This window comes from Anser cygnoides, chromosome 3 (genome assembly GCF_040182565.1).
Source record: "Anser cygnoides isolate HZ-2024a breed goose chromosome 3, Taihu_goose_T2T_genome, whole genome shotgun sequence".
NCBI lineage: Eukaryota > Metazoa > Chordata > Aves > Anseriformes > Anatidae > Anser > Anser cygnoides.
The window spans coordinates 118,522,110-118,548,808 of NC_089875.1; the positions used below are offsets into that span (position 1 = coordinate 118,522,110).

Genomic DNA, 26,699 nt, shown 5'->3' on the forward strand with positions numbered 1-26,699 from the left:
CTATTTGATCACTGTATATTCACGTATATAAGTGCAGATGTATAAATATATACAAACATGCTTTTAGGTACAGTCCTATATAAATTGTTCAGGTTTGTATGTAGATGTGCATATGTAATGTGTAGTATACATGTGCCTGGGTATATCTATACATACACAGGAATATATATAATTTACATATATAAATGTATCAGTTTATATATGTCTCCACGTGGGAAAGTTATATGTTTGGAGATATATGTGTGTACATGTGCTTGTATATGTATGGCAGTGTATGTGAAACTGCATACATGTGTATATCTATATATGTCTGCACAGAAGTATAAGTCTATATATCTGTGTACATGTAGATATATAGTCACATATATGTCTATAGATATGTGTAACTATGTAACAGATAATGTTTTTTACTCTCCAATTGAGGTTTACTTCTGCAGCCTATTGTTTCAGACAACAGATATAAGTTGCGATGGAAGAGGAACGTCGGATTTGGTGTCTGTCCCCCATTTCCAATTATAGATGGATCATTACAGACAGAGAAGTACTGAGAATCCAGACATCTGCTCTTCACATGAATGCACTCACCTCCTAGAGAACAGGCTGCCATCATGCTCTGGAAACTGGTTGAAAATGTCAAGTATGAAGATATCTATGAGGTGAGTATATAATATGCATATGAGTAAGAGAGTATATGTATATTTAAATATACATCTAGCTGTATATAGGCATACTATACAATACATATATAGCTCTACATCTACATATACGCAGATACAGAGACGCACACACAAACACACACAAGTATAGAGACAGGAAACCAAGAGTAAATGCTTAAATGCTTATTTATTTGCATATTTGTATTCAGCATGCCAAGTCCTAAACTTTTTTCTTTCGTGGAAAAGCTGTTTGATGCGATTTAAAACATCAAAGAAATGATCTGGGGGTTGGAATGAGGCAACTTAAAAGCAAGAGTTGATTGTTTAGACCTCGAATTAAATATAATTCGATTAAATACGGACAAATGTCGAGAAAAAAAAATGAAATTAGAAGAGAAACATAATCTGGTATTCGGGGACGGGAAGCGTTTCTTTCTTTTCTTTCTTTTATTCTTTTTCCGATCCCGCTGAATTTGGATTTTTTTTTCTTTTTCTTGTTTTCACACTCGGATACATTTTAACGACTTTTTCTACGTGTGCACCAACAGCTAAGGTGTGCATGCATACATACAGCCGCACTAGTGAAGCGGCACACACATTCTTGCACGGACGTGTGTGCACGCACCCGAACCGGTGCAGTCGGAGGCAGCTCCGTATCGTCCGCGGGCACGAAAAGTTGTCTGCTTTTTTCGGACCTCCTCGGCATTTTCGAGGTCAAAAAGCAGACTGAGGGAGGAAAAAATCACAACACAAACACCGCGAAAACGTTTCTTAATTTTGCACCGTTTCTGGACCGGGATCTTTCCCCAAACGGCTCCGCGAATGCATTTGGTGTAAGTTTAGCAGCGTGCTGGCTTTGCTCCGAAAAGGAAAAGATGTGGAAGGAAAGGCGCCTGCTTTGCCGCTTTGTGCATTATTTTTGAATATTTATTATTGTTATTATTATTGAGGGGAGTTGAGGGAAGGGGATTCTCGCGGCTGTGGCTGGGCGGGGGGATTTTTAGAAGGGCCAGATCCGGAGCTGGGGCTCCTCGGAGCGCACCCGCCGGCTGCCCCCGGGAAGCGCTGTCGGGGCCGCACTTACAGCGGAAAAGTCCCGAGCAACAACAGCACACACACACACCAAAAACAGAAAAAAAAAAAAAAAAAAAAAAGCAGAGGGAGGGTTTTTCGCAGCCGGCTAAAGGATGGGATGGAGGGGAGCCGGGAGGGGAGTCGCAGACCGCTCGGGAGAAATGTCTCCGCTCTCAAAAGCTACCGTCAGGCTAATTATCAACTGGCAAAACCCAGCCTGAGCTGCGGAGGCACAGCCCGGCGTTTGTGAGCATCCCCTCGGCGATCCCCAGCCCGCTGAGCCCTCGCTGCTTCTCCCTCCCCGTCCCCGAGCACAGCCCGGCCATTGTCTGTGCCCGCAGCAGCAGGCGACAAAACATCTCCTCCCTGTCCTGCGAGGTCGGGGAATGTCGGGGATTTCCCCCCCCTCGGTGTTTTTGGAAGGGATTTTTAAGCCTGCTCCGGCCGCTGGGCGTTTTGCAGCCACGCGTGTTTCTGCATTGACGTGGGAGAAAGGCGAAGTTGGGGAGAGCTTGGGTGGGCTTGGGCTGCAGGAGGGATGCACCCCAACTTGGCAGAGCGCTCCGGGTCCTGCTGTAACGTGCAGCCTTGAGAAAAAAAAAATAATAGTAATAATTTGCTTTTGCTTGTTTGGAAAGGAGATGAAGCCTTCTAGGTTTCTCTTAAAAAAAAAAAAAACAATGTTTTTTTTTTCCCCTTTTCCTTTACGATTTATAATTAACAGCACGATGGCAGGGGCGTCTTAGGCACTTAAACTAGATCTGTTCTTAAAACAAAAGTGTGTGCGTGTGTGTCTGTGTGTGTGTGTGCGTGTGTGTGTGGGGAGGGGGGGGCTACTCTGGGAAGTGTGAGTCTATTTAGGAAGGAACGTAAGTTGAACTTTAACAGAAATGGCAGACAGTCCAGTTGAACGGGTTCCTGCAACATCAAAAAGGTTTTATATCGCCCCTGGCTTTGCCTCGAAACTATAAATTTACTATCCTTTAAAATTCACTGCATACATTTTACATTTGGGTGAAAATCGGGGTATATATGTACATATATATATATGTTCATATCGGGTGGGAAGAACAGGATTCAGAACTAAATGGAACCCAATTTAACCCAGATTCAGCATTTATTTGGCTATTGCGAACAAATACGATCAGTAACATGCACCAGAATGGCTTAATCTCCGCTCTAAATAGGCATATTATAGTCGCTGTACATTTCTTCTTCTTTTTCCTAAAAAAGAAAGGAAAGGATTAAAAAAGCCTCTTTTTCCCTCAAAAAGAAAAAAAAAAAACTTACAAGAACAAAAACACCAAAGGCAATCAATTCATCGTATTAGGAATGTATAATTAAATGTAAAAGAAAAAAATAGGAAATATGTTTTTTCTTCTTCTTCGCCTCTAGCATTGCTTCATCTCACTTCCTTGCTCCAGCTCAGCAGTGTCTACTTTCCGCGTCTTCCTCCGCTCGAGTTAATTGAAGTTATGCCTCTTCCTTGCTAAACTTTTTCCCCCCTCTCCCTCTCCCCAAACTCTGCCTCTGCCAGCCCCCCTCGTCTGATTACATCTAGTAATTCTCCACTGAATGAACGTCATTTACAATAGTAGGGGAGCTCTCGAGCTGGCTGCCAGCTTCACGCTCCATTTGGTCCTGCATTCTCCCTTTAAAGTAGTCGTGTAATATTAATAGTCATGAATATCAATTATTATGAGGCGGTGTAGAGAAGGAAAGGGAGGAAGGGGTAGCGGAGCAGTCTGAGCCTAGCCTTGGGTTGAAGAGGATTGTATTTGAGAGCTCAAAGGGGAAAAAAAAAAAAGGAAAAAAAAGGAAACAAAAAAAAAGAAAAAAACAGAGAGGGAGGGGTAAATCATATATGTAGATAGAGGTTTCCAGGCTCGGTTTTGGGGGCATTGGTCTTCTTTTTTTTTTTTTTTTTTTTTTTTTTTGATGGATAGACTCCGAAATATCTCAAGCTGTTCTCCTGTGTCCAACACGTCCCTTTGCAGATCTCCTTGATATTTTTCCCTACAATTATTAGTATTATCACCACTATTTTATTTTTAGCTATTACAAGACTTTTTTTATTTCCAGATGTTAGTCCACACCTATTCCGCCATGGTGAGTTTGGATCCATGTTGTACTAGAATTGCATGTTCTCTCTCTCTCTCGATCTGTTGTCTCTCTCTCTCCCTCTCTCTCTCTTTTTAAACGCCTTTGGCTTGGTAATTTAGCACAATAATTGGAGGAGGCTTGCAGCTGCTTCTCCCTTTTTGCATTGTGTGTTCTCGATTTGAGCTAGGGGAGTTTGGGGGGGAGAGCAGGGAAGAAAAAAAAAACTTTTTTTTTTTTTTTAACCATGTGTGCCATTGCTTGTGGGGGTTTGAGCTACACTTTGCGGAATAGATATTTTTCTTGTTTACTTTAGCCTCGCAGCTTCAGAACGATGGAGTTGGACAAAACTCCTCTCCCACCTTTTCTCTGAAGCCTCCACACACTTCCCCCCCACCCCCCCAAGCCCCCCCACACCCCAAAGACTTTTCATTACAATTACCCCCCACCCCCCACCCCTTTCTCCGGAATATTATATCGGAAAAGGAGACAAAAGACACTGCAAGTTGCTGCAGAAATCATAGCGGCTGGATTTGTTCAATACCGATGTTTCATTTTTATTTGGTTTTATTTTTTTTTATTTTTTTGGGGGGGGTTGGACTCTTCATACAAAGAGCCCCCGAGATTTTTCATTATTATTATTATTATTATTATTATTATTATTATTATTATTTCAAGTCCTTTATCGGACAACTTCTTTACTCGGACTCCTCCGAGAAGTACAACTTTCCTTTTGGTCTTTTCCACGTGAAGATGGGTTGGTGATTTTGAGTTGCAGCACAGGGAATAAACAGACGGTTGGGAACTTTAGGCAGGACAAGGGGTGGGTTGTTCGGAGAGATGCTTTTGGGGGTTTCTTTTTCTTTTTTATTTTTAAACCTTTGGGTTTATTTTGGTGGCTGATGGAAGGAGAATCGTGTTACTAGACTCAACTCACACATCATATACGTATATGGAGCACCAGTCCTACATTTTTAATTATGACATTTAGCATTTCTCGCCCCCCCCCCCCCCCCTCCCCCCCAGCCCTTCGCCCTTCCCGATAGTTGTTGGGAATAGGCACGGTCTGGGGACGAAGTGCTGGGACATTTCTCATCTGCGGTGGGGGAGGGGGACACAACTGAACACTGGTTCACAATTGTTCACTTTTTTTTTTATTATTATTTTGGGGTGGGTGACTTGCTGCTGTGTTTGTGTTCATTTTATTTATATTAGGGGAAAAAAAAAAAAAAGTCCTCTTTTTTTTTGTTGTTGTTTTTCTTCAATTCCGCTTGTAGGACCGGCATGATGGAGTGCCCAGCCACAGTTCCAGGCTGTCCCAGCTGGGATCCGTCTCCCAGGGACCCTACTCCAGCGCTCCTCCGCTGTCTCACACCCCGTCCTCGGATTTCCAGCCGCCTTATTTCCCACCCCCCTACCAGCCTCTTCCTTACCACCAAAGCCAGGACCCTTACTCCCATGTCAATGACCCCTACTCCCTAAACCCCTTGCATCAACCCCAGCAGCACCCCTGGGGACAGAGGCAGAGGCAAGAGGTGGGATCAGAAACCGGGTCACTGCTGCCACAGCCTCGGGCCGCCCTGCCCCAGCTCTCGGGACTGGACCCCAGGCGGGACTACCACTCAGTACGGAGGCCAGATGTCCTTCTGCACTCAGCTCACCATGGCCTTGACTCCGGCATGGGGGACAGCCTTTCTCTGCATGGCATCGGACACCCAGGGATGGAGGAGGTCCAGGTAAGGCACCGCGCTTCTTTCTCCTGGGCAATGCAGACGCCTTCCAGCCTGGAGCTCTGCCCAGGCTAGAAACGATCAGTGAGGGTTTGCAGCAGTTTTGGTGTGGGTTACCATCCTTTGGAAGCACTGGAATTATAATTGTGGTATTGCCCCTCTTTCTCCTTTTTTATTTATTTTTTTTTCCATCGCTGTCACATACAGGCTCTGCTTTATAAACCCTCCTCTACATGGAAAACCAGCAGAGTGCGTGGGGAAGGCAGACATGCTGCTCTAAATATTCCACGTGTTTCAAAAGCTGGCAGAGTTTAAGCCTGGTTTTTCAAATCCCAGCTGTTTCCCATGCAATCTCAGCTCTACCCCTCCACCCCCCAAACTAATTTCCTGAACTCCAGGGATTTTGATAAAACTGTCAAATTACTACATTTTTTTTTCATCCGTGAGGGAGGGAAAATATAAACAAAACCCAAACCAAAAGCAGCAACTGGCCATCAGGAAGGAGCCTGCTCCCCCTTTTAAGGACAGCTGTTAGGGTAGTACTGATTTTAAATTGTTTTATTCGCTGCTATGGAAAACAAAGGAGTTTCACCGGGCTCAAAACACAGTGTTTCCCAGCCTTCCCCCATCCCACGCGAAACTCATCATCACGTGTTATTTCCTAAAAACAGAAAGGCCCTTAACAACTTCGGTGCTGGGGCGGTTTGCACCTTGCTGGAGCAGGGCATGGCCAACCAGTAGGGGCCCCGAGATGGAGGCTGGAGCCTCCGGGGGCCAGGTCCTGCATCCAGCTTTAGAAGTGGGGATTTGGGGTTTCTCCTCCATTCCTTCCCCCCCCCCCTCCTAAATTTATATATGATACATATCATGAGTATATATATATACTCAAACTTGGAATAAACAAACATACGGGTGACTGGATGAGACATAGACTTCAAAGTTATGGAAAGAGGAAGCTGAGAAGGAAAAAAAAATAGGTGTGGAAAAGGATCCTGCTGAACATCATGGGAATCAGTGGCAGAGGAGCAGGGGGGCTGTATTGCATCGTCTCAAGATTTGTCTTGAGCTTCACGGGAAAATCACGGAGCTTTGCTAGGGATCAGGACAGGGACGAGTGCTTTAGGAAGAGGGAGGTTTTCTGCCTGGATTTCCTGCTGCCTCTGAGCTCCGTGCCCCTTTGGTCCCTTTTTACTGCGGGTTCCCAAGCTGGTCGGGCAGATCTGGGGGAAGACCCCGAGCCCCACGGGCGGAGGGCGCAGCTCTCGTCCCGCATTCCTGGCTCAAACTCCCTTGCAGGTCAAGGCGAGTTTTACCTCTGTGAATGCAGAAATGGGCGCTCTCTGCCTCTATCTCTCTGCAAGAGACGTTAGCTAGCATTTGTGCTTTGATACTTACGCCGTCCCAAAGAAAAGCCGGTAATTGTTGGCTCTAGTGCTCTTGTGAGAGAGAGAGGAGAGGGAGGGAAGGGAGAGGGAAAGGGAAAGAGAGAAGGAGGGAGAGGGAAAAAGGGAGAAAGAAGGGAAAAGAGAAGGGTAAGGTAAGGGAGGGAAGAAAAGGAAGGAGAGAGGAGGGAGAGAGAAAGAACAGAAATGAAGAAGGGGAGAAAAGGAAGAAGAAGGCAATGATGAAGAGAGAGAGAGAAAGAAAGAAGAAAAAAATAGGAAAAAGAAAGAGAGAGAGAGAGAGAGAGAAAGAAAGAAAGAAAGAAAGAAAGAAGAGAAGGCAAGCCCCTAAACCTCTGATCACCTCATATAAAGCAGTTCTCCCCTTTTCCAGCAGCCCCCCCGTGCTTTCCCCCCGGCGGCTCGGAGCGCAGCTCTGTGCTGGGCGCTGCCGCAGCGCGGCCACCCGCGACCTGCTCCGGCGGGGTGGGAATGGGGTTAGGGATGCGGATGGGCAGAGGAAGCTGTGGACCAGCAGGTCTGTGGTTCTTGTCTGGGGTGCTGAGGCCGCGGGGAAGCAAACAGGCCCCTTATTTGCAAAAGTTTGGTCGCAGACTGAGGGAGGAGGGGAAGAGAGAGAGGGTATCCCAAGGAGAAACACGTGAAGGGAGAAGTGTCCAACTGCAAGTTAGCACAGGCAGGAGGGAAAACAGCCCAGTCCTCTCTCCTCTCGTTCAGCATTTTCTATTCTTGTCCCTCCATTAGTGACAGATGAAGTTGGGCAATTTTCCACCGTGAATTTTAGAATGGATTTACCCGAGTTGTAAGGATTCGGCTCAGACCATAAGTGTTCCCATTTCAGCGACATATACTTACCATCCACAAACACGAAAGAGAATTTTCAGGAAGGGTCCCAAATCGTGTTTTTTTTTTTTTTTTTTTTTTTTTTTTCTAAGTGGTTCAAAAAGTTGAACCGGTATCTAGGCAGACAGTTAGATAAAGAAGTGTATCTTTGCTTTAGCGTAGTCATCTCCGATTAAATAGATGCCCTGAGAATAGGTTGGGCTGTCAAGGGAGAAAGAGAGAGAAAGAGAGTGCGTGACAGAAAGAAACAGTGGTTATTATATAAACACCAAATCCAGGCCATGTGTAAGCCATTGTCCGGGGGTAGAATTAAGTGACTGTAACACGATAGCGCTCTGTTATTGTAAACAGGACGTATTGTATTGCTATTGCTGCCCCTTTGGAAAGGAATTTTCAATCTGCGATTTACGGCCGTCACACAGGGAACAGGGAAGCCAAGACCTACTTATTGAAAACAAATTTGCATTATCTAATAGGGACACTGAAAAACATCATTGCAAACCCAGATTTTTTTTTCCACAATCTGGACAAAAGTAGGGTTCTACTGGAAAGGGATACGACAAAAATATATACAGGGGAAAACCCAAAGTCTTTAAAAGAAAAAAAAAAATCACTGCCCAGGTTCTCCTCTCAGATATTTCCCTAGGTGTTGAATAAGGTGTATACGTATATGCACATATATTTATGGTATAGAGGAAGCTCGGTGCTATCAGATTATTGGCGGAGCGGAGGGAGGGCAATCTTCCTCTCTAGATTTTGTGAGTGTATTTGGAAACTCATCACCTTTCCCCTCCCTGCACACACACCTCCACTCCTCCTCCGCCTGCTCACGGCCGGCCCCTCGCCTGTGTGCTAGCAGGAGACACGGAAAGTTAAGTTGCACCAAAACACCCAAGTCTCTTATAAAGTAACCCCTGGTATCACTTTTAACTAAAGAAGTCTAGTAATTAAAAGTCTGAGTTGTTTTTCCACGTTTCCGCATGCAGTCCTAATTAAATCTTTACGATCCTCTCTGTGACTATTAACTGCCAGCATGCTGAGCGAATATCCTGTACAAAAACCCAGCAGGAGGGCGTAATTAGATAGAAAATCAGACAGGAGTCTTCTCATTAACTACAACAACTAACCCACGTTGCTGATGGAGTGAGCGGAGTGCACGCACACACATAAAGCGTGTGCACAACCATATACTCCAGAGATAAGGTGAGATAAGGGAAAAAAAATGAAAAGGAAAGATGGCGCTTCGTATTTACCTCCAGTTCTGTGCCATCGAGTTGCAACACGATGGACTCCAGTAGGCTGCAGGATTTGCTCATCCTCCCTCTTTGGTAGCTGCTCAGGGAAAGGAGGGAAGACTTTGTAATTTTATTTTGTGCCCTTTAGGTATGTAGCCTATTGATTATGAGAGAGACACACAGACATGCACAAGCACACAGCATAAGGAATCGCTGTGTGTGTGCGCGTTTGGGTGTATATGCAAGGAAAAAAGAGAGCAAAGATCTCCGTCACCTTTTGGGGAGATGTAATTTTCTCCTAAATCATATTCCATCTTGAATGCCTGCCGAGCAGAGAAAGAGACGGAGATAAACGTTGGATCCGGATAAGCTCAGCCTCTCGGAGTAGCAAAGATAAAGTTAAAATAATAATAGAGAAGAAAATCATTGTTTTGCTGTAAAGAGGTTTTCCTTATCAGGGAAAAACGTGAGAACTCCCAAATATGAAATAACCTGAAAAAAAAAGCCAAACAACAAATAGAATGTATATATATTAATAAAACCAAGAAACACACAAGTCCTTCATTCACATGGAACCCAGAATTTATCCTAAAACGGAACCTGGCGCAATTCTGCAATGAATCGTTCTTACGACACTGCTTTTTGGGAGATAATTTTACTGTACCGACCGCAGATTGAGCGGTAATTTGTGTTTGTTTGTTTTCGTATATCGCACCTTCGTGTTGAGAAATGAAACCCAACATTTGCTCTGTCCTCTTCTGCCCGTCTTTGTTCTCTTCCCTGCTAGAGAAGTTAATGCCATAATAACAGGTGTGCCCGGAAAGGGACTGAAAATAGTAATAATCATAGAAAAGTCCTTGAAAGGGAGAGCGGGAGACTATTTCTAGGCAATCAATGTAATAGTTTATACTTTTGATAATGTATAGTTCTGCTCCCTCCTCCCGCCCCACAAATTTAGGACATGTAAGCAACCCCGGGAGCTGTAAATCTCTTTCTGCTTGCACCCTATACGACATGGGCGTTGCGCTGCTCTCCGAATTGCTCAGGCTTTAATTAAAAGTCCATAATGTAAACTATTATATATAAAAAGTAAATGGCCCTTGAATTATTAAGATGTAGCAGGGTTAAACAAACAAACAAAACAAAACAAAACAAAAAAATAAACGGAGGGGGAGAGGGGAGGAAAGGGGAGGGAGAATTTAAGTTGTCCTTAATCGTGTTCATTTATGTCATGCAATAGATCTTGCAGATGCTACCAAATTGCCAGATTTTCAAAGGAAGGAATATAAAGCTTTATCGAATGCAAAGAAGTCTATGTGATATCCATGTTTTATAAGATAACAAAACCAGTATTGCACCCCATATGCTTCTCACCTCTTTTTTTATTAGAAGACTATATAATTTGTAAGAATTTAATTTCCTTGTCGATTTGGGGGAATAATAATAACAATAATAATAATAAAAATCCCCCCTCCCCTAGTGAATTAATATAAATGGAAATAACAGAAACTCCAGTTTGGAATGACATGATTTATGTACGCGATTCTTTAATATCCAGTCAATTTGAATAGTGATGTTTTTATATCCACAGTCAGTTGAAGATGCCAATAACAGCGGTATGAACTTATTGGACCAGTCTGTCATTAAAAAAGGTATGGATTATTCCAACAAGCTAGACAAACTTTTACTGTGTAGCAATATCTCCATGATATATTTTTACTTTGGGGCAATTAATTTATCCGGAAAGCAGGCATACATGGCAGCAAGATGAATAGCTGATTGGATCTGTAGATAGAGTGAAGGGAAAAGGAACGACGTGTGAAAGGAAAGTTGATTTTTCCCTCCTTTCCTCCAATCGGATTAATTACACTAACGCTCTCAAATGGGGCACCCCCTGCTCCAATGCAGTTTGTTTCCCCCTCCCCCCGAAAGACCTCGTTGGGGATCGCTTGGATGTAACGGGGTGGGGGAAGGGGGTTGAATCCCTTTTGGGTTTAATGCACCTCCCAGGCGAATCATACGTGAAGGGGAGAGAAAGAAATGCCTGTGGAAAGGCAGCCCTGACTTCCTTCCCCCCTTCCTCCAAAAGCCCCCCCCCTTCCTCCTGCCTATTTTTTAAATCTTTCTACATATGCACACATGATTTAGTGTAACTGCAGAATCACCCCATACTGTTAAAGGGAATGTGATATTAACAAATGTTTGCAGTCTCTTGTACAGCTGTAAGCAAAATAATTAACTAATTAAACTAATTAAATGTAATTACAATAACTCATTTTGGGCGTATTGCAGCTGCTTAATTTTTTTACATTTCTCTGACAGTCACTCGAAGATGCTTGGCGATTAGTGTTGTGTTATGCTGATAGACATTAAACAGATCACACACTGCAAATGTAGGGAAAGCTATCTTTAATTATCTAAGGAGTTTCTATTTCTAGATTCAATTTTAAGTACCAGAGATGAGGCTTAGAAATGCTGTCCCTTATGCTTACTATCAACAGCACTTATCTCCAGGACCTTATTATTTGTCAAACGCGCAGAAAAGCTACAAATACTTTAGTGCAGATGATCTTCTAGAATGTAAAGCAAAATAATAGTGAAAGTGTTTATTTAAAATGTGTTCAAGACAGCATGAGGTCCTTCCGTGTATTTATTGTTTTTTATTTCAATCCTCATGTACAGTCCCTGTCTTTCACACAATCGAGTTGTAGTTATTTGAGGGAGGACAGATGAGAACCTGAAGATCATTTGGCAGCATCATTTATGAACACCAGTTGAAAAGTGGAAGGTGTTTTTGAGAAAGACAGAAAATTACTTACCTTAAAAAAATAATAATAAATATTTCTTTTGCGTGGGAGGAGTAGGTTTGGTGCTCATGATCGGTAACCTGACGGCTCATGGTTGCATTTTCCCCCTTTTTTCCCCCTCTCTCTCCTCCCCCCTCCTCTTCTCCCTCCCCACCCCGCTTGCTACCTCACACACGTTTCCTCTTAGGCGTATTTGATTAATTGGTGCTTGATTTGTGGTCGGGAGGCTTCTTTTTAACGCCGAGACATGCTCCTACTTTCGTTCCACAGCCCAGTACCCGCAAAACCCCCTTCTGCGTGAGCACCCAGCCCGGAGAGGGTTTTCCCCTCTCTGGTTGGGGCTCCCCCTCCTCCGAGGACAGCACAAGCATGAAATGAGCGTGCTGAGTGGTGGAGTTAGCCACTGAATAGCTTAAAATCCGAATGTTATTAAGGATATGGGTTAGGTATAGATGGAGATGTGCTGAGAAGCATGGGCAGAGCATGGGCCCCAGTTCGAGCAGCTGCTGCACGGTCCCATATAGGTGGCCCTGCGTGGGTGTATTTGCAGCTATTAGGGTGAGACACTCTGAATTTTATCCAAGTTACGTATGCACTTTGGAAATCTGATTGCTAAAACCACCGAGATTCGTCTGCAGCTGTTTTAAAGTCACCAGAGCAGCGTTTGCTGCCTTAGAGGCAATGCCGAGCTCTAAGAAACTTTCCAGCAGAAGGGAAAATTGAGAGCTCAGTTTCCCTTTGCATAGTGAGTTCCCTGGGCGCGGAGGAGGAGAAGTGGGCAATAAGTGGCAGGGAACGTTTGTGGCAGACGACATTTATTCAGGGCGAAAAGAAGGACACAGAGAGGGTTCAGCGTGAATTTCGCTTTGTTCCTCGCACTTCGCAGCTGTGAGGATGTGCTTTGAAGTAAGAATAAGTTATTTAAACTCTGTAGGTCGTTATTGCAGGCAGATGACACACAGAAAATGGTTTATTTTTGTGCTGTGGAGCACTCCTCAGGATGTATATTTACTAGATGAGGATTGAAGGGGGTCTGTTTCACCAAAACCTGGTTTAGTGCCTAAAATGCTTTAATTAAACTGTAGTGAAAAGAATATGATGTAGACTTGAAGTATAAACTTAATTAAATCATCCAGACTGTAAATGCCTGATTCTTTATGGTCTTTGAGGCCTGCAGATGGAATTATCTATCTGTCTATGCAAAGGGATTGCCAAAAATATTAAGGAAATTATATAGGGATTCATACACAGCTATTGATTTATCTCACGTATCGATCCCAAACAATAGATTACATATACACAGTCTCTTGTTATGTTTGCTATCTGAGCTTACTTGACATTTCTGAAGTAATTTAGTTAAGAGGAAATGAGTTGTTCCCAGTAGAGAGAGCAAACGAGTGGAGTGAAGGTAGCCAGCGTGATAAATGGCTCTTTCATTTGGAGATCTCCAGAGCTCGTTTAAGGCTAATTTTCTGTATTAGCCCCCTTTGAGCTATTAATGCAATAGGCAGGGACCGTGGCCCCTCATCTCTTAGCTGCCCCATTAGAGCGAGCATTAAGCTACCAAGCCTGAACTCTACTGTGGTGGTGGTGGTGGCGGTGAAATAATGAAAGGTGCTTTTTAAACTCTCCTAATCTAAACTGGCAGAGGGTGGTTAATACGATTTGAAGGGGGCTGGTCAATGAACAATCAATAAACTAATAATGAGAAGGATGCGGTACATTAACAGTCTAAAAATCCAACAAGACATTAAAAAATCATCGTTAACTCCTAGTTCTATTAAGATTTGGGTGGTGGAAGTGAGAGGGAGCCAGATAAATCATCAAGATGATAATAATCGTCAAGAGCATTAATACCAGATTTAACTCAGCTATAAGAACTTACCGGCTACGCGTTTTGAGGCCTTTCCCTCCATTTCTGCTGCAGTGAGGGGAAGGTTTTCGGTGTGTCAGGAATAAAAGACAGGGTCCCCTTGTCAACTGCCCATCTGAGACTTGCTTGGCACAGTCTATGGTGAAATAAGTCGTCGTCTTTCAAAACCTTGCGTGGCCCGAGACCAAAGTTAATTTTTTGTGACTCTGGGGCACAGTCAGTGACCTTAAAATTATCATGATGTATTTATTTACTTTCGTCTATTTCTGAAGATTGTCCGAACACTTCCACCTGATTTAGCACGAAAGACCACTTTAACCTAACACCTTTTCCATTGTCTCCTTGCAGACATTCTCTATTATTGATATTGTTTTAAAGAAACATATGAAAGGAGACGTCTTAAAAGAAAAATAAAGTACTTCTTAGTCGTAGAACATAAGCTTCCTCCTCACCCCCTTCTTGAGGTATCCAGCAATAAATGATTAACTGGAAACCACTCCGGACACAGCTTTTCAGGTGATAGATCTGGGAATCAAAAGTTACTTCAGAGATTTTGCTTCGCTGCCACTCTGTGCCTTTTCCTGGACTACCCATTGAGCCTTATGAACCCCTATAATTTAATGCAAAACAATTTCGAGGGAATACATTTCACTTTGAAACGTACTCTTGGTTTTCTGGGAAAAGGGGCAGAGGAGGGGGGCGAGGGGAAGAGGAGGAGACGAGAGGGACAGGAGGGAAGGGAACAGGAATACACACTTTCTGTATTTGCACATTAAGACTAAAACAAGAATAGGGTCTTTAGTGGCAATGGGTAAGGCATTGTCCCTGGATTTGCTAGGTTTGGCTACAAAGCCAGACCAATAACAACAAAGCCTTGATACTATGATGGTCAAAGAACTTTTTGCTTCCTTCACACCCAATAGGTAGATAAAAAGGTTTGAATGCGGCCTGATAACTCTTTAGTAATAACTTTGTCCGTGACGTTTAATAAGAAATATTTCTCGCGATTGATTGCTTGACGGATCGACTATCCTGTTATTTGCCACGGTTATTGAGACGGTACCCATAGCTTAGAGCTTCTTTTTTTTTTTTTTTTTTTTTTCAGCTGCTTTCAGGACAAAATTCTATTTATTTGTTTATTTTTAGAGATGCTGAATGCCCTTTTAATGCCGTTTACACACTTGTGAGTGTGCATTTGTGAGCGTTTTCACGCGTTTGTGAAGAGCAACCCAGCAGAGAGCCACCACCACCAGAAAAAAAAAAAAACTCAAGACTTAATGTATGCACAGAAAATTGTAAACATGTAAAGAACTGAAAGCTTCACGCTGAGTTTCGCCATGCTCCATTTCCTCACCATTTCCTGCTGTCGTTTTAAAGCGATCTCACTCATCTAGAGATCCCGTTTGCAGGAACAGTATGCTTATAATTACTAACAAATCAAGCGGCTACTGTTGCTCTCCCGGTTTATTGATAAGCTGAAGAGAAATGGAAGGGGGGGAAATGACAAAGAGGCTACAAGTAACCACAAGAAGAGAAAGAGAAAGAAAGGGAGGGAGAAAGAGAAAGAAGGGAGGGAAGGGAGAGAAACTGAAACAAGGAAGAGAGAAAGAAGGGTGAGATTTGGGAATGGGAAATTGGGTGAGAGTGGTCATGGTCACGATCCAAAAGCGTTTGGAAGTGAAAGAAAATCTAATAGTTTATTCTGGGGGCAACTGGAACTAAATCATTGGGAATAAAGTTAAAGCAGAGGTGGTGGAGACACTGTATACATATATATATATGTATATATGTATACATATATATACGCTATATATATATAGGCGTGTGTTCTTCCATGCCATATCAGCAATTCCTAAGCAGCCGGGAAAGCTGGCATCGACTAAAAATATACTGTCCATTTCGGTTTACACCGGGCTGCATGCACACAGGGATTTGACACATGCAGCTGCGCGCACGGACGTGTGTAGCTGTTCACCCACTAAAACCTCCACTTTATATTATCTCTGGTAATGCCTGGGCTATATCTGAAAAGCTATAGCCATGATAAACATATAGATATGATATAGATAGAGATAATTCATTCCATGGCAAACACTTTTTTTTAGGCAGCATTAGGTAATTTACAGAAGATATAGAGTGTAGATAGAATACATCTCTCTGAAGCTATGAAATCGCAATAGATATGCTTACACCGCCTGGTAAGCCTCTAAAACGGGTTGAGAGTTATTAAGACTCCCAACTGCTCGGTATGTTCATGCGGTTCTTTTCGGGGAGGCACTGCTAGGAACAATAGCTGAGGAGCGCTCAGCATAGTAGGGAAGGCAGCCAGCCTGCTTACCAAAAGCAATTTGCATGGAAAAAAAAAAATACCGAGCACGTGAAAATCCATATTTCAAAGGTTAACTAATGTAATAAGTGCTCTGAAAGGCCACAGCGAGTGGAGTGAGGTCTGTTTAAGCCTTGCCCGGGTACCCCTCTCTTTAGTGAGTTTAGACTAAGATCAGATGTTCGTGGAATTGCTGCCTCTTGTTTAATTTCTCAGTTCACTGGACAGTGACCTGATAAACTGGCCACTAAATATAGCCACAGCAGAGGTGTGCTCGAACCACTGAGCCCGTGTGTTTGTCCGAAGGGGAAAAAAAAAATCCGGTGTTGAAAATCTCTCTGGTGTGGCACTCCTTTAATCTAACTCATTTTTACTTTTTTCTTGGTGTTGCTCTCGCATGACGCTCCAGAACATGGTGTAGGAAATAAGTGATATATCTATACGTGATGAGGGGAGGAGAGAGAGACGCTACAGCACTACATCTGCCAGCACTACATCTGATACCCCGGAGGAGTCTCTTCCTATAGAATCAATGGCAGAAATCCTATTAATAGCAATGAAAGCAGGAGCGGGCCTCTAACTCTTTTATAACTGTTTCTGTGCCGATCTCAAACTATTTGAAACCGCCTTTATGAGCTGCATAATGTGCCTAACTAAAAATAATAGAGAAATAGGAATCCATTTCACTTTCCGATTCCCTGAAGTAAAGCCACTCAAAATAATTTGTTTATACTGGAGACTATATACAAGGCATATGAAGCAATATGTATATCTAAAATCGACATGCCTTTTGGTTTTTAGCTGTTATAGAGCTTTTATTGTGGGGGTCTGGTCTGGCGGTAGGAAATGATCTGTAATAAAAACAGTGAAACACGGTTGTGTCTATTCCATACACTGAGGTTATAAAATTGGCAATTGCCCAGTAGTTAGCACTTGGTAATATATTAGGATACCCGATCTTATTGTTTAGCAGCTCCAGACGACTTAAATATCCCCTCAACCCTAATGGGTTGATTCTCCAGATATGTTGCAAATAAACAGGGTTTTTATGACTTAACTGACATATATTATAACTACCTAAATAGCTGGCATATGTGCAGAATAGACCCCTATTATTTGCCGAATTGGTTTTGCAATTGATTGAGTGGGAAATGGGAGAAAGCGAGGCACTATCTGCTCTGCGAGGGTGTGTAATCAATTAGGCTGCTCCTCCGGAACATGCCCGCTGCTCGGCCACGACACCACCAGCAGCAAACCCACAAGTGCAGAGCACACTTTCGAGAAGGAAAACGCGTGTTGCCGCGATTCCGAGAGGAAGCAGCAGTAGCAGCTGTCAGCTCTTATTAACTCCTGCATAAAACATACCTTAAGTACGGTTTGTTATCAATTACTTGCAGAAATGAAACAACTGGGAAAATGCAGCGAGGCTCCCTATAAATTAAAGTGATTGGTTGATTGATTAGAGCACCTGCTGTAAATCATAACAGTTACACACAATTATGAGAGAGCCATTTAAGTTCATTTGTAAACAAAATTCATGGCACAGGGGAATTGCTCTCGGTTTTGTTTTAGCCTTTTTTTTTTCCTTGTTTATTTCTGAGTGTGTCTGGTTGCCATTACAGGAATTTGTTCGTTATAATCCCCTCGGTTACTCTTAAAACAACCTTTTAGTTTATCAGAGGAAAGGAATACTTTGATGGTGAACAGAATAAAATAGTTTTTATTTCGTTTTGGTTCGCCCTTTTGTTTTGATTTTTTTTTTCATAACTTCCTTTAAATATGTGTTACAGTAAATAGATCAGCTCTATTTAGGGACTGGAGACTTCCCATTACTTTAAGGACAACACAATATGATTAAGTTGGTGAACGCCACGGTTAGACCAGATTTTTTTTTTGCTGTTCATTTTTTCTGAAGGAAAAGGCTCATTTTATTTCATAAACCAGACTTAATAAAAACACAAAGCAATAACAGAGCTGTTTTCTGGTTGCTGTATCCTCCAGCCTTGATACTTATTTAAGACAGCAATTCCCTTAGTGTAGCGGATTTATTCCCGGCTCAGCTTAACACTAATGGGAAGCATTAGGAAAAGAAGCAAATTTTCCTTTAAAAAAATATTTATTTTATTTTTTATTCCCGCAAAGTGCCCGGTGCTGTCTGTTGTACAAAGACATTGGGCGGGGGGGGGGGAGGGGGGGGGGCGGGAGCGGGAGAGGGGGGGTGTACACACCGGGCCTCAAAGTTGCCCAACACTTACGATGTGTATTTTATTTCCCTGTGATTAAACCCTGCACAGAGGCTGTGCTGTACCACCCTTCTCTCCATCTACTATGAATTTTTATACTCTTAAAAATTGGGGGTGCAGCACCATTTAGGCTGCTGTAGGTGCCAGAGCTTAAAAGTTCTCTTTAATTTTACTCTACTGAGCACGGCAGAGAGACTGTGCTTATCCCGCACTCCTTCGTGGCTTGATGGTTTCTCCCCTCCCTCCTTTTTCTTTCTCCAGTTCCGGTTCCTCCAAAATCTGTTACTTCTTTGATGATGAATAAAGATGGCTTCCTGGGTGGAATTTCAGTCAATACCGGAGAGGTGTTCTGCTCTGTACCTGGCCGCTTGTCTTTGCTTAGTTCAACTTCAAAATATAAAGTAACAGTGGGAGAAGTTCAAAGACGCCTTTCTCCTCCCGAGTGTCTGAACGCATCCCTCCTAGGAGGAGTTCTTAGAAGGTAAGAGGCTGGAATGAGTTTGTGAACAAGCCCGTGTGCGGGCATCCTTGCATGCACCAGAAATGTTTGATCAATGGTAAAGATGATTGCAAATGTATATTGGTCTTATTGTCGCAGCATATGTGTGCTACGTTGAGAATGAGGTGAAAATATGTTGTATTCAGACACTGAGATGAACGTATGGAGGCTACAGAAAGTTTGGGCCATGAATAGATGTTATCAGAGCTTCCAAAAAGAAGTGAGGCAAGATAGGTTTTCACTGTTGTACATGCACATGCTTTCTATATTTCCTCCTTGTCCTTACTTTTCTTTCAGCAAATGCACAAGATTAAATGCCTCACTGGGCATGGGGAAATTAGATGTTGCAGGATGAGCCTGATATATTTCAGTGATAAGCTGATTTCCAAGATAAATCTGTGTGGCATTCTCTATATGGTAATAACGATACGGTAATTAAATGGTGTCACACGTGACATTACTGAAAGCAGTAGGAGATTAAGAGGCAATCTGTAAGGTAGGTGAGTACCTGACTCAAGAAAAGCCATCAGCAGATAGCTTGGAAAGTCAGTAACTTAGTGCTTCTTCTAGAGAAGGTTGGTAGTGGAGTCTCTCAGAGTCGGTCCCAAGGCCTGTGCTGCTCAGCATTTGTGCAAACCACCCGCTAATGTCCTGGGGGATTTTGCTGAAGGCCTCCAAACAGTTCATATTCTTGGTACTCGTTAAGCAAGCAGCAGAGAAAGACCTATGGGTCTGGATGCCTCTCCATCACTTCAGGACTGTTCATCAGTAACAAGAACTTGAGCTCTGAAGTCACCAGCTGAACTATCAGGGAGAGAGAAGGGCCTTTATCTTCCTAAGAGGGCTGTGAATTGTCAGTATGATCTGTCTGGGAGAAAGGTGAACTAACAGTCAGAGCAGGGAAGAGGTCATGGGGTGGTGTAAGGTACTCTCAAGTCAATGGCAGGTGGAGAAAAGATAACAGGAGGTATATGGCAGACGAAAATAACGGGTGACTTCAATCAGTAACATATGCATATGAATTAACCAAGAAAAAAAATCAGAATATGTTTAAAAGTTGCTAGTGTTAGAGAAAGAACAAATCTTCCCAACTCCTGTAGTAGCTATTAGGCAACTTTGACTCTCAGGTGCTTTAAAATGAAGGTGTTTGTGTTTTTTTCCTGCAAACAACTCTGTGATGACATCATTAGCTCCCGCTCTGTGTCTGGAGAGGGGGAATATGTTCTGCTACACGCAGCCGCCCTAAAATACACGTGAGAATTAGGAGGTCCTAACATAGCTGCCGTTCCACGTGAATGTCTGTAATCAATGTTCAGCCGTGATCCTTGCCAGCGAGAGAGGCAGAGTTTTCCTTACAGACGCTAACCTGCCTGCTCCTCCTGTCCAGCCGCAAATGGAGCAGGGAGGACATCTGAGAGATATACTGTAGAAAATATAATTATCAAGGTAAAGAAACATCATTATTGAGCTTCAGTGGATTTCTGGAGGTGGCCCAAGACATAATCATTGGCTGCTGCTGACTTCAGTTCCTATCTTGAATCTGAAATTTAGACAAGCTTTTGGTTCAGAGCAGATGAAATATAGGAAGCTGTTCCCTTGCAATTCTGCCGTCTCTCCCTGTTTACTTTGATATCAAATAGTAGGAAGCCAGTCTGGCTTCTCTGTCGTTTCTGGCTTCCTTTCCGTAAATGTCACTGCTAATTCTTCAGCAAGTAAGAAGTAAGAAACACTTGAGATGGACCCCGATCTCAGTGTCAAAGCCCTGATTTCATAGGTGGCTAGATTTCATCCCCGGAGGTTTACGTTATCTATAGGTGTTTGAACAATAGCTCCGTATTTGCCACCTATAGCTCACTCGTCCTTTTAGTGTCCTTATCAGTAACCTCCGACAAATATTCACATCTTCAGACAGCCCAATCCCTCTATATAACACACTGCTTTCAGGTGAGCGCTGCCTTTCCGCACACACTCACACATGCACGAAATGGTTCCTGAAGTTTCATAAGTATTTTCCTCCTACTCTATTCATCCACAGTCACACGCATTCTCCCTCCGAGCCTTTTTAATTATTTTTATTTTATTTTATTTTATTCTGTTCTCATTCTTCTTTCTGTTATTGTTCTTTCCTGGAATAAATAAGGATTTAATTCTCCTCTATCTTTCTGTCCATCTCCACACTCCATCCTAATACAAGGTAGTGTCATACAGTAGGAACCCATTTGCTCTCTAGATCAAAACCTTACACAGTAATTATTGTTATCTGGCGTTATTTGATTTCCCTGAAAAAAACGGGGAGAAAAGTGGGCTCATCCCCACTCCCGGCCTGGGAGAGATAAAGCAGATCTCAGCAAACCGGAGCAGAAGCCAACACACCCAAAGTGCTTAACACCGAGTGAAAACTCTCCCAGGCTCCACTGACTGCACAGACTAAACGTTTCTTCCAGGAACACTGCGGGGTTAATCACGATGTTAATTTCTTTGTAATTCTAGAGCCAAATCGAAAAACGGGGGGAGATCTTTGCGAGAAAGGCTAGAAAAAATCGGTTTGAATTTACCAGCCGGCAGGCGTAAGGCTGCAAATGTCACTTTACTCACCTCCCTGGTGGAAGGTAAGCGAGGGTCGCAGCTCCCTTCACACCCCTGCCTGCTCTCAGCTCGTGTCTGACATTTTGCGAACCAAAAAAACTTTCGGGATCAGGTTGGAAAGAGTTGCAAAGGTGAAATGCAGGGCGGGGGAGCGCTAACGCTGGTTAAGGATCCCTGTCCCCAAAAATGTGATCACTGGCCTGAGGGTCATTGATTGGTCTTGGTGGCAAGAATGAGGGTGTGTGCATCTGTAAGTGTGTGTATTTATGTTTGTGTGTGTATATATATGTATAAAATGTGTGTGTATGCTTGTGCAGGGCAGTCCCATTCATCATTGCTATTAATTACTAGGATGTGCTCTCCAGCTCCACGTGCTCCATCCTCTTGCTAATTCGCCCCTCCCGAGCTCATTTATGGCAGATGCCCACTACACGACGCCTATTGAGGAAAAAAAAAAAAAAAGAAAAAGAAAGAAAGAAAGAAAGAAAGAAAGAAATTTGGGGAAAGACATCAGCAATTGAAGAGTCGCAGAGCGCAGTTTACCTTGAGGTGGTTGGAGCAGAACAAAGACAGGAGAGAGGGAAGGGGGGGGCGGGGGGGGGACGGGGGACGGACACGACACGACTGAAGCTTCACCTCGTTTCAAGTCAACTGATGTCATTTTGGTGTTCGGCGTGTTTTCTTTGATTTATTGTTGCTGTAGCGAAGAGCCATTTTTAGAGCCACTAATATGTTTAGGATACGTGTGTGTTTATGCTGAGAGAAGTTGGACCTTCTCCAAAAAACATAACCAGAATAGTATGGATGCAATTATGAATTATATGTATCTACATTATACATACACACCGAGAGGCGTATAAATAATCCACTTATCTCTTCTGCATATAAGCATGCATAAACATTTGCGCTAGATATTAACTTTTCAACTCTTTTGATTGAGTTATGGCAGCGATAAGCCCTTACCGCATGCAGAGCTAAAGGCAGGCTCGCAACCAGGCGGGGGCTGATAGCAACGAGCTCCTCCTGGTACTTTGTATGGCTTCTGCTGAGTGTGCAAAGCACAGAGCAGGGTTCGGATATAGGGTCGGGGGTCTCACTATAGGGGACGAGCAGCGTCCCGAGTGCGGCGAACTGCCCCTATGACGCCGGGGTTGCTATCCACAGGCGTGAATGGAGGCTCAGCATCCCACTCTCAGCAAAACCCGAGCATCCCCAAAGCTGTGAGACATGAAAAAACGTGTCAAGTGCATAGGAAGGCAGACCTCACTCTGCTTTCCCTGATGTCCTTACAACCCGAGAGCTCCCTCCCTGTGGAAGGGGCAGCACCTGCTGGAGGTGAAGGCTGTGCTCGGCCACCAGCGAGCCTCGGGCATTGCAGTCATCCCACTGCAGGGAGCAGGAGGGCTCCGGCAGGGTGCCCCCGATTCCATTAAGGGTGTCGCTGATTACCGAGAAGCCTTGGAAAGCGGGGTTGACGTCGGAAAGCAAATCCGGATCGTTGAAAATTCGGATTGTTGAAAATAACGCGGTCCTGGAGTTGTTAGACATATCTGTTTGGCATGTTGGAAATCTTCCCCCTGCTCCCTCAGGCCATGCTTTAAAGGGCTTAATGCTTTATTCTGGAGGGGTTGAGCTATAATCTGATGGAATCCCTCTAGAGTCTGAGGTTTTTATTATTATTATTTTATTTATGTTTTTCCCCTCTTCTTTCCCCCCTTACTTCAGCTGCAGTTTTCTTCTTGTGGCATAAAGTACATCAGTAGGAGTTTGATGACACGAACCTCTGGAGGCAAGAAATCTGAAACCAGGCAGGCAGGGGAAGTGACAATTACAATTAGAGTTAGAATAATTATTTTTCACAGAAAAGCTTGCCATCAGTTGCTGTCTTTCCATTGGGCAGAGAGGAGTTCCTGTTGCACGAAGGTCGATTAAGATAGCAGGCTGCATTTCCTCCGATGGAAATTATCACTTATCTCCATCATTTTTCTGATGTGGCAATAATTGTGATAATGATGTAAGTGCTCTGTGTGCATAAGTGTGTTTATCACGTCCTATGCCAAAATGACATTAATATGAACACATCCACATCTGTAAAATTTTGGACAGTGTTTCTTCTGGTATATTGAAACAGGAATGGTTTCTCTGCTCTAGGGGAAATTTGGGTCTTGCTGTTTTTTGGGACTTGGCTAGCTTCCTCTTGCTGTTTTTTTGGCCCAGTTCACTTGAAAGTGAGTGTGTGTGTGTGTGTGTGGGTGTGTGTACTTCCCCACAATTCTGCACAATATGAGCTGCATGTGCATATGCCGTCATAACTATGTTGGAGCAAAGACAAATCTCATCAGCTGTAAATCTGTCCCATAAACTTCCTTCTTCCCCCAAAAGAGGGCTTGAGGAGGGAAAAGAGATATCTGGAGCCTGTCCCTAAAGTGCAAGGGTTATTATTGGGTTTGTTAAAGCCAAAAGAGCTGCTGTCTCCCAGAGGGAGCAGTGGGCAGCAGCAAACTGCTGCACGATGCTTTGGCAGGTCGGACCCAGCCCAGCGTGGGGCCGGGAATGTTAATGCCCCTCTCATTCCGTCCAGGTGAGGCCGTTCATTTAGCCCGGGATTTTGGGTACATCTGCGAAACGGAGTTCCCAGCCAAGGCTGTTTCTGAATACCTGAACAGACAGCACACGGACCCCAGCGACCTCCACTCCAGGAAAAACATGCTGCTTGCTACAAAGTGAGTGCAAAGTTGACCACCCTCTTCTGCCCTCCCCTGGAAACCCTCCCCCGTTTCCTAAAACCCTGTGTCTGAGCTCGTTTTAAAGGCAGATGGAGCTTCCAGTCCCCAAAAGACAGCGGCCCCGGGGGGGAGGAAGGGATGTTCATATTGCCCTGTGGGCAGGGTAGATCCTATTGTCTGTGCGTCCCTCTGCAGTGGGAAACGCGTTGACCTTAGAGATGATGTGGGTGACTGACACCTAGCTACCACGCACCATTTCCAAAAATGGTTATAAAAAGAGGACTAAAAATTTATTTTACTTCTACATGTCTGTCCCTCCTGCTGCTCATGCACACCTGTCTGTCTGTTACCATATTATCCATACCGCTACCGTCTTATCTATACGGTTTAATTAAAAAAGTCACCATGTACTGCTAATCACCCTCGCTGTCCCCCCAACCCATTTCTCTCCCTTGGGATTTTCTTGGTGGCTTTGCTGTATGGGATGGTTTACACCCAGCTGCACCTCCTGGGCCCATAACTGGGTGATTCAGAGCTTGCTCGGGTCTGTGGCAGTGGGTGCTGTGTGCCTCTGCACGTTTCTGTCTCTCTGGGAGAAAGAAAGGAAAAGAAAAAAGGAGAGAAAAAAAAACAAACCCAAAGAGCTCTCATTTATTTCATGCTCTGGGAAGTGGCTTGCCTCCAATGACAGTGTAATTTAAAGAAATATATGGAGGGTTGAAAAATCATTTGCTCAAATTTGTCCAGATGTTTTTTAGACGTGATTGGAATTTGATTGCCCTTTTCCGCAGGGTCAGAAGATATTAATGTCCCAGAACTTTAATTGCTCGCAGACCCAGCCTTGCTCTTTGAAGATGTAAAATGTTGGACTCATTACTGTTTGTTCTCCAAATTCAAAGTTTCCTCTCTTGCACTTTCTTAATGGATAATACACATAGAGGTAGACCTTTATCTTTCCCCACCCTCTGAAACCTTTAACCCACCGGGAATTTCATAGAATTTCAGAGGATGAGAGACGAATGCTTTTTTTTTATTTTTTATTTTTTATTTTTCCCTTTCTTTTATTTTTTTTTCTTTTATTTTTTATTCCAGACCTTTTTTTCTTCAGTCCCTGAGTAGGCATCTATTCAAAGAAACTATTCCTTTGGGAATCCCCCAGCCCCCAGGTTTCTTACATTGTCCCGGCACCTGTTGACTTGAAGGTCTTCTGGACTAGAGCAATGTGAAAGAAAGTGGGGGAAATCATTTTAAAAAAAAAAAAGATTTTTAAAGGTGTGGAAAAACAAACAAGAGCCAGATTTGAACTCTGATGCTTTGATTGGGGTGCGTCACTCCAGAATAAAAGAGGAAGTGTTAGCATTGCTAAGGCAGGTTGAACTTTCTCAACAAGGCTGCCCAGCTCAAGCAGTCTCAAAGGAAGCTCACTTTAGCCCCCTTCTTGTCCCCGTGCCACTCATCAACCCATGGCTGTACTTTTCTCCAGGAACAGCGCTGATGGGAGTTGCTCTGGGCCGGGGTCTGGATGGGTGTCTGGCAATCCATGGAACATCTCCTATTCAGCCTGGTTATTTCTGGAGGCACCAAACAGGGTTGGGTTTTCACAGTGCTCCAGAGGCATCCTTGTGGTTTCAGGAGAGATTCTTATCTCCAGACCTCCTGTTCTGCAACTGTAGAAACCTCTTTCCTGTAGAGCATCATCCTAGGCAGGGGACTGTTGGCTCACCATGGATGACCCCCAAAACACTACTAGGGGAAAAGAAGCATAGAATCACAGATTCTATGGAAATTCTAAAGGAAGGTGGCAAACATATTCCATCCCGTGGTCTGGGATGAGCTTGGGCTTGAACTTGCTCCTTTCCTCAAACTTGGTTTTCTCAGAGAACAGTGTCAAGTGTGGGATGAGTCTAACCATCGTTTTCCTCTTTCTCTCTTTTCCTCTCATTCTTTGCCTTTCTCTCTTCCATGCAGGCAACTTTGTAAAGAATTTACAGATCTCTTGGCCCAAGACAGGACACCTATTGGGAACAGCCGGCCCACCCCTATTTTGGAACCAGGCATTCAGAGCTGCTTGACTCACTTCAGCCTCATCACTCACGGCTTTGGGGCCCCTGCTATCTGCGCTGCCCTCACGGCCCTTCAAAACTACCTGACTGAAGCTCTCAAAGGCATGGACAAGATGTTCTTGAACAACAACACTGCTAACAGGCACACATCTGGCGAAGGACCAGGTAGTAAAACTGGAGACAAGGAAGAGAAACACAGAAAATGAGAGGAAAAAAAAATAAAGAAAGGAAAAGAATAAAAAGTTAAATAAAAGGAGAAAAAAGAGAGAGAGAGAGATAATCTTTTAAAACAAAACCGTCTTAATTTTAGCTTTAAAAATATTGGATTGGGCTTTGGAAGAATTCTATTAGGTAGGACAAAATAATAATAATTAAAAAAATAATAATAATAAAAGAAAGACAATAATTTAAGATCAGAGGAGCACAATGGCGCAAGACCAGTGGTTCAGAGTCTCTTGCCAGGATCATGTGAAGACAACCACCAGGATTTTTTTTCCCACTTCTGTTCTTTCACATTTTTTAAATAATAATGATT

The 26,699-nt window shown here is 43.5% G+C and overlaps 1 protein-coding gene across 3 annotated transcripts; it reads left to right on the top strand.

The window, feature by feature from the left end:
• The first annotated feature begins 400 nt into the window (after positions 1-400).
• On the top strand, positions 401-26,699 carry TFAP2B (transcription factor AP-2 beta). Of its 3 annotated transcripts, none has more exons than XM_013184407.3 (8): positions 401-656; positions 3,813-3,839; positions 5,108-5,566; positions 10,633-10,693; positions 18,552-18,771; positions 21,280-21,398; positions 23,957-24,098; positions 26,070-26,699. In XM_013184407.3, the coding sequence occupies exons 1-8, from the start codon at positions 576-578 to the stop codon at positions 26,368-26,370; spliced, it is 1,410 nt and encodes a 469-aa protein (XP_013039861.1). In that variant the 5' UTR covers positions 401-575; the 3' UTR covers positions 26,371-26,699. The 3 variants fall into 3 exon arrangements, with proteins under 3 accessions (XP_013039861.1, XP_013039860.1, XP_066851170.1); XM_066995069.1 differs by lacking the exon at positions 401-656 and adding an exon at positions 1,855-1,976; XM_013184406.3 differs by lacking the exon at positions 3,813-3,839 and having other exon boundaries at positions 405-656.

What these genes read in the sequence shown, in the direction of transcription:
- TFAP2B (XM_013184407.3), top strand. Translation starts at nt 576, where the DNA reads ATGCACTCACCTCCTAGAGAACAGGCTGCCATCATGCTCTGGAAACTG. An exon ending in CCAGTCTGTCATTAAAAAAG is followed by an intron (nt 10,694 to 18,551) that starts GTATGGATTATT and finishes TTCTTTCTCCAG; the next exon opens with TTCCGGTTCCTCCAAAATCT. An exon ending in CTAGGAGGAGTTCTTAGAAG is followed by an intron (nt 18,772 to 21,279) that starts GTAAGAGGCTGG and finishes TTGTAATTCTAG; the next exon opens with AGCCAAATCGAAAAACGGGG.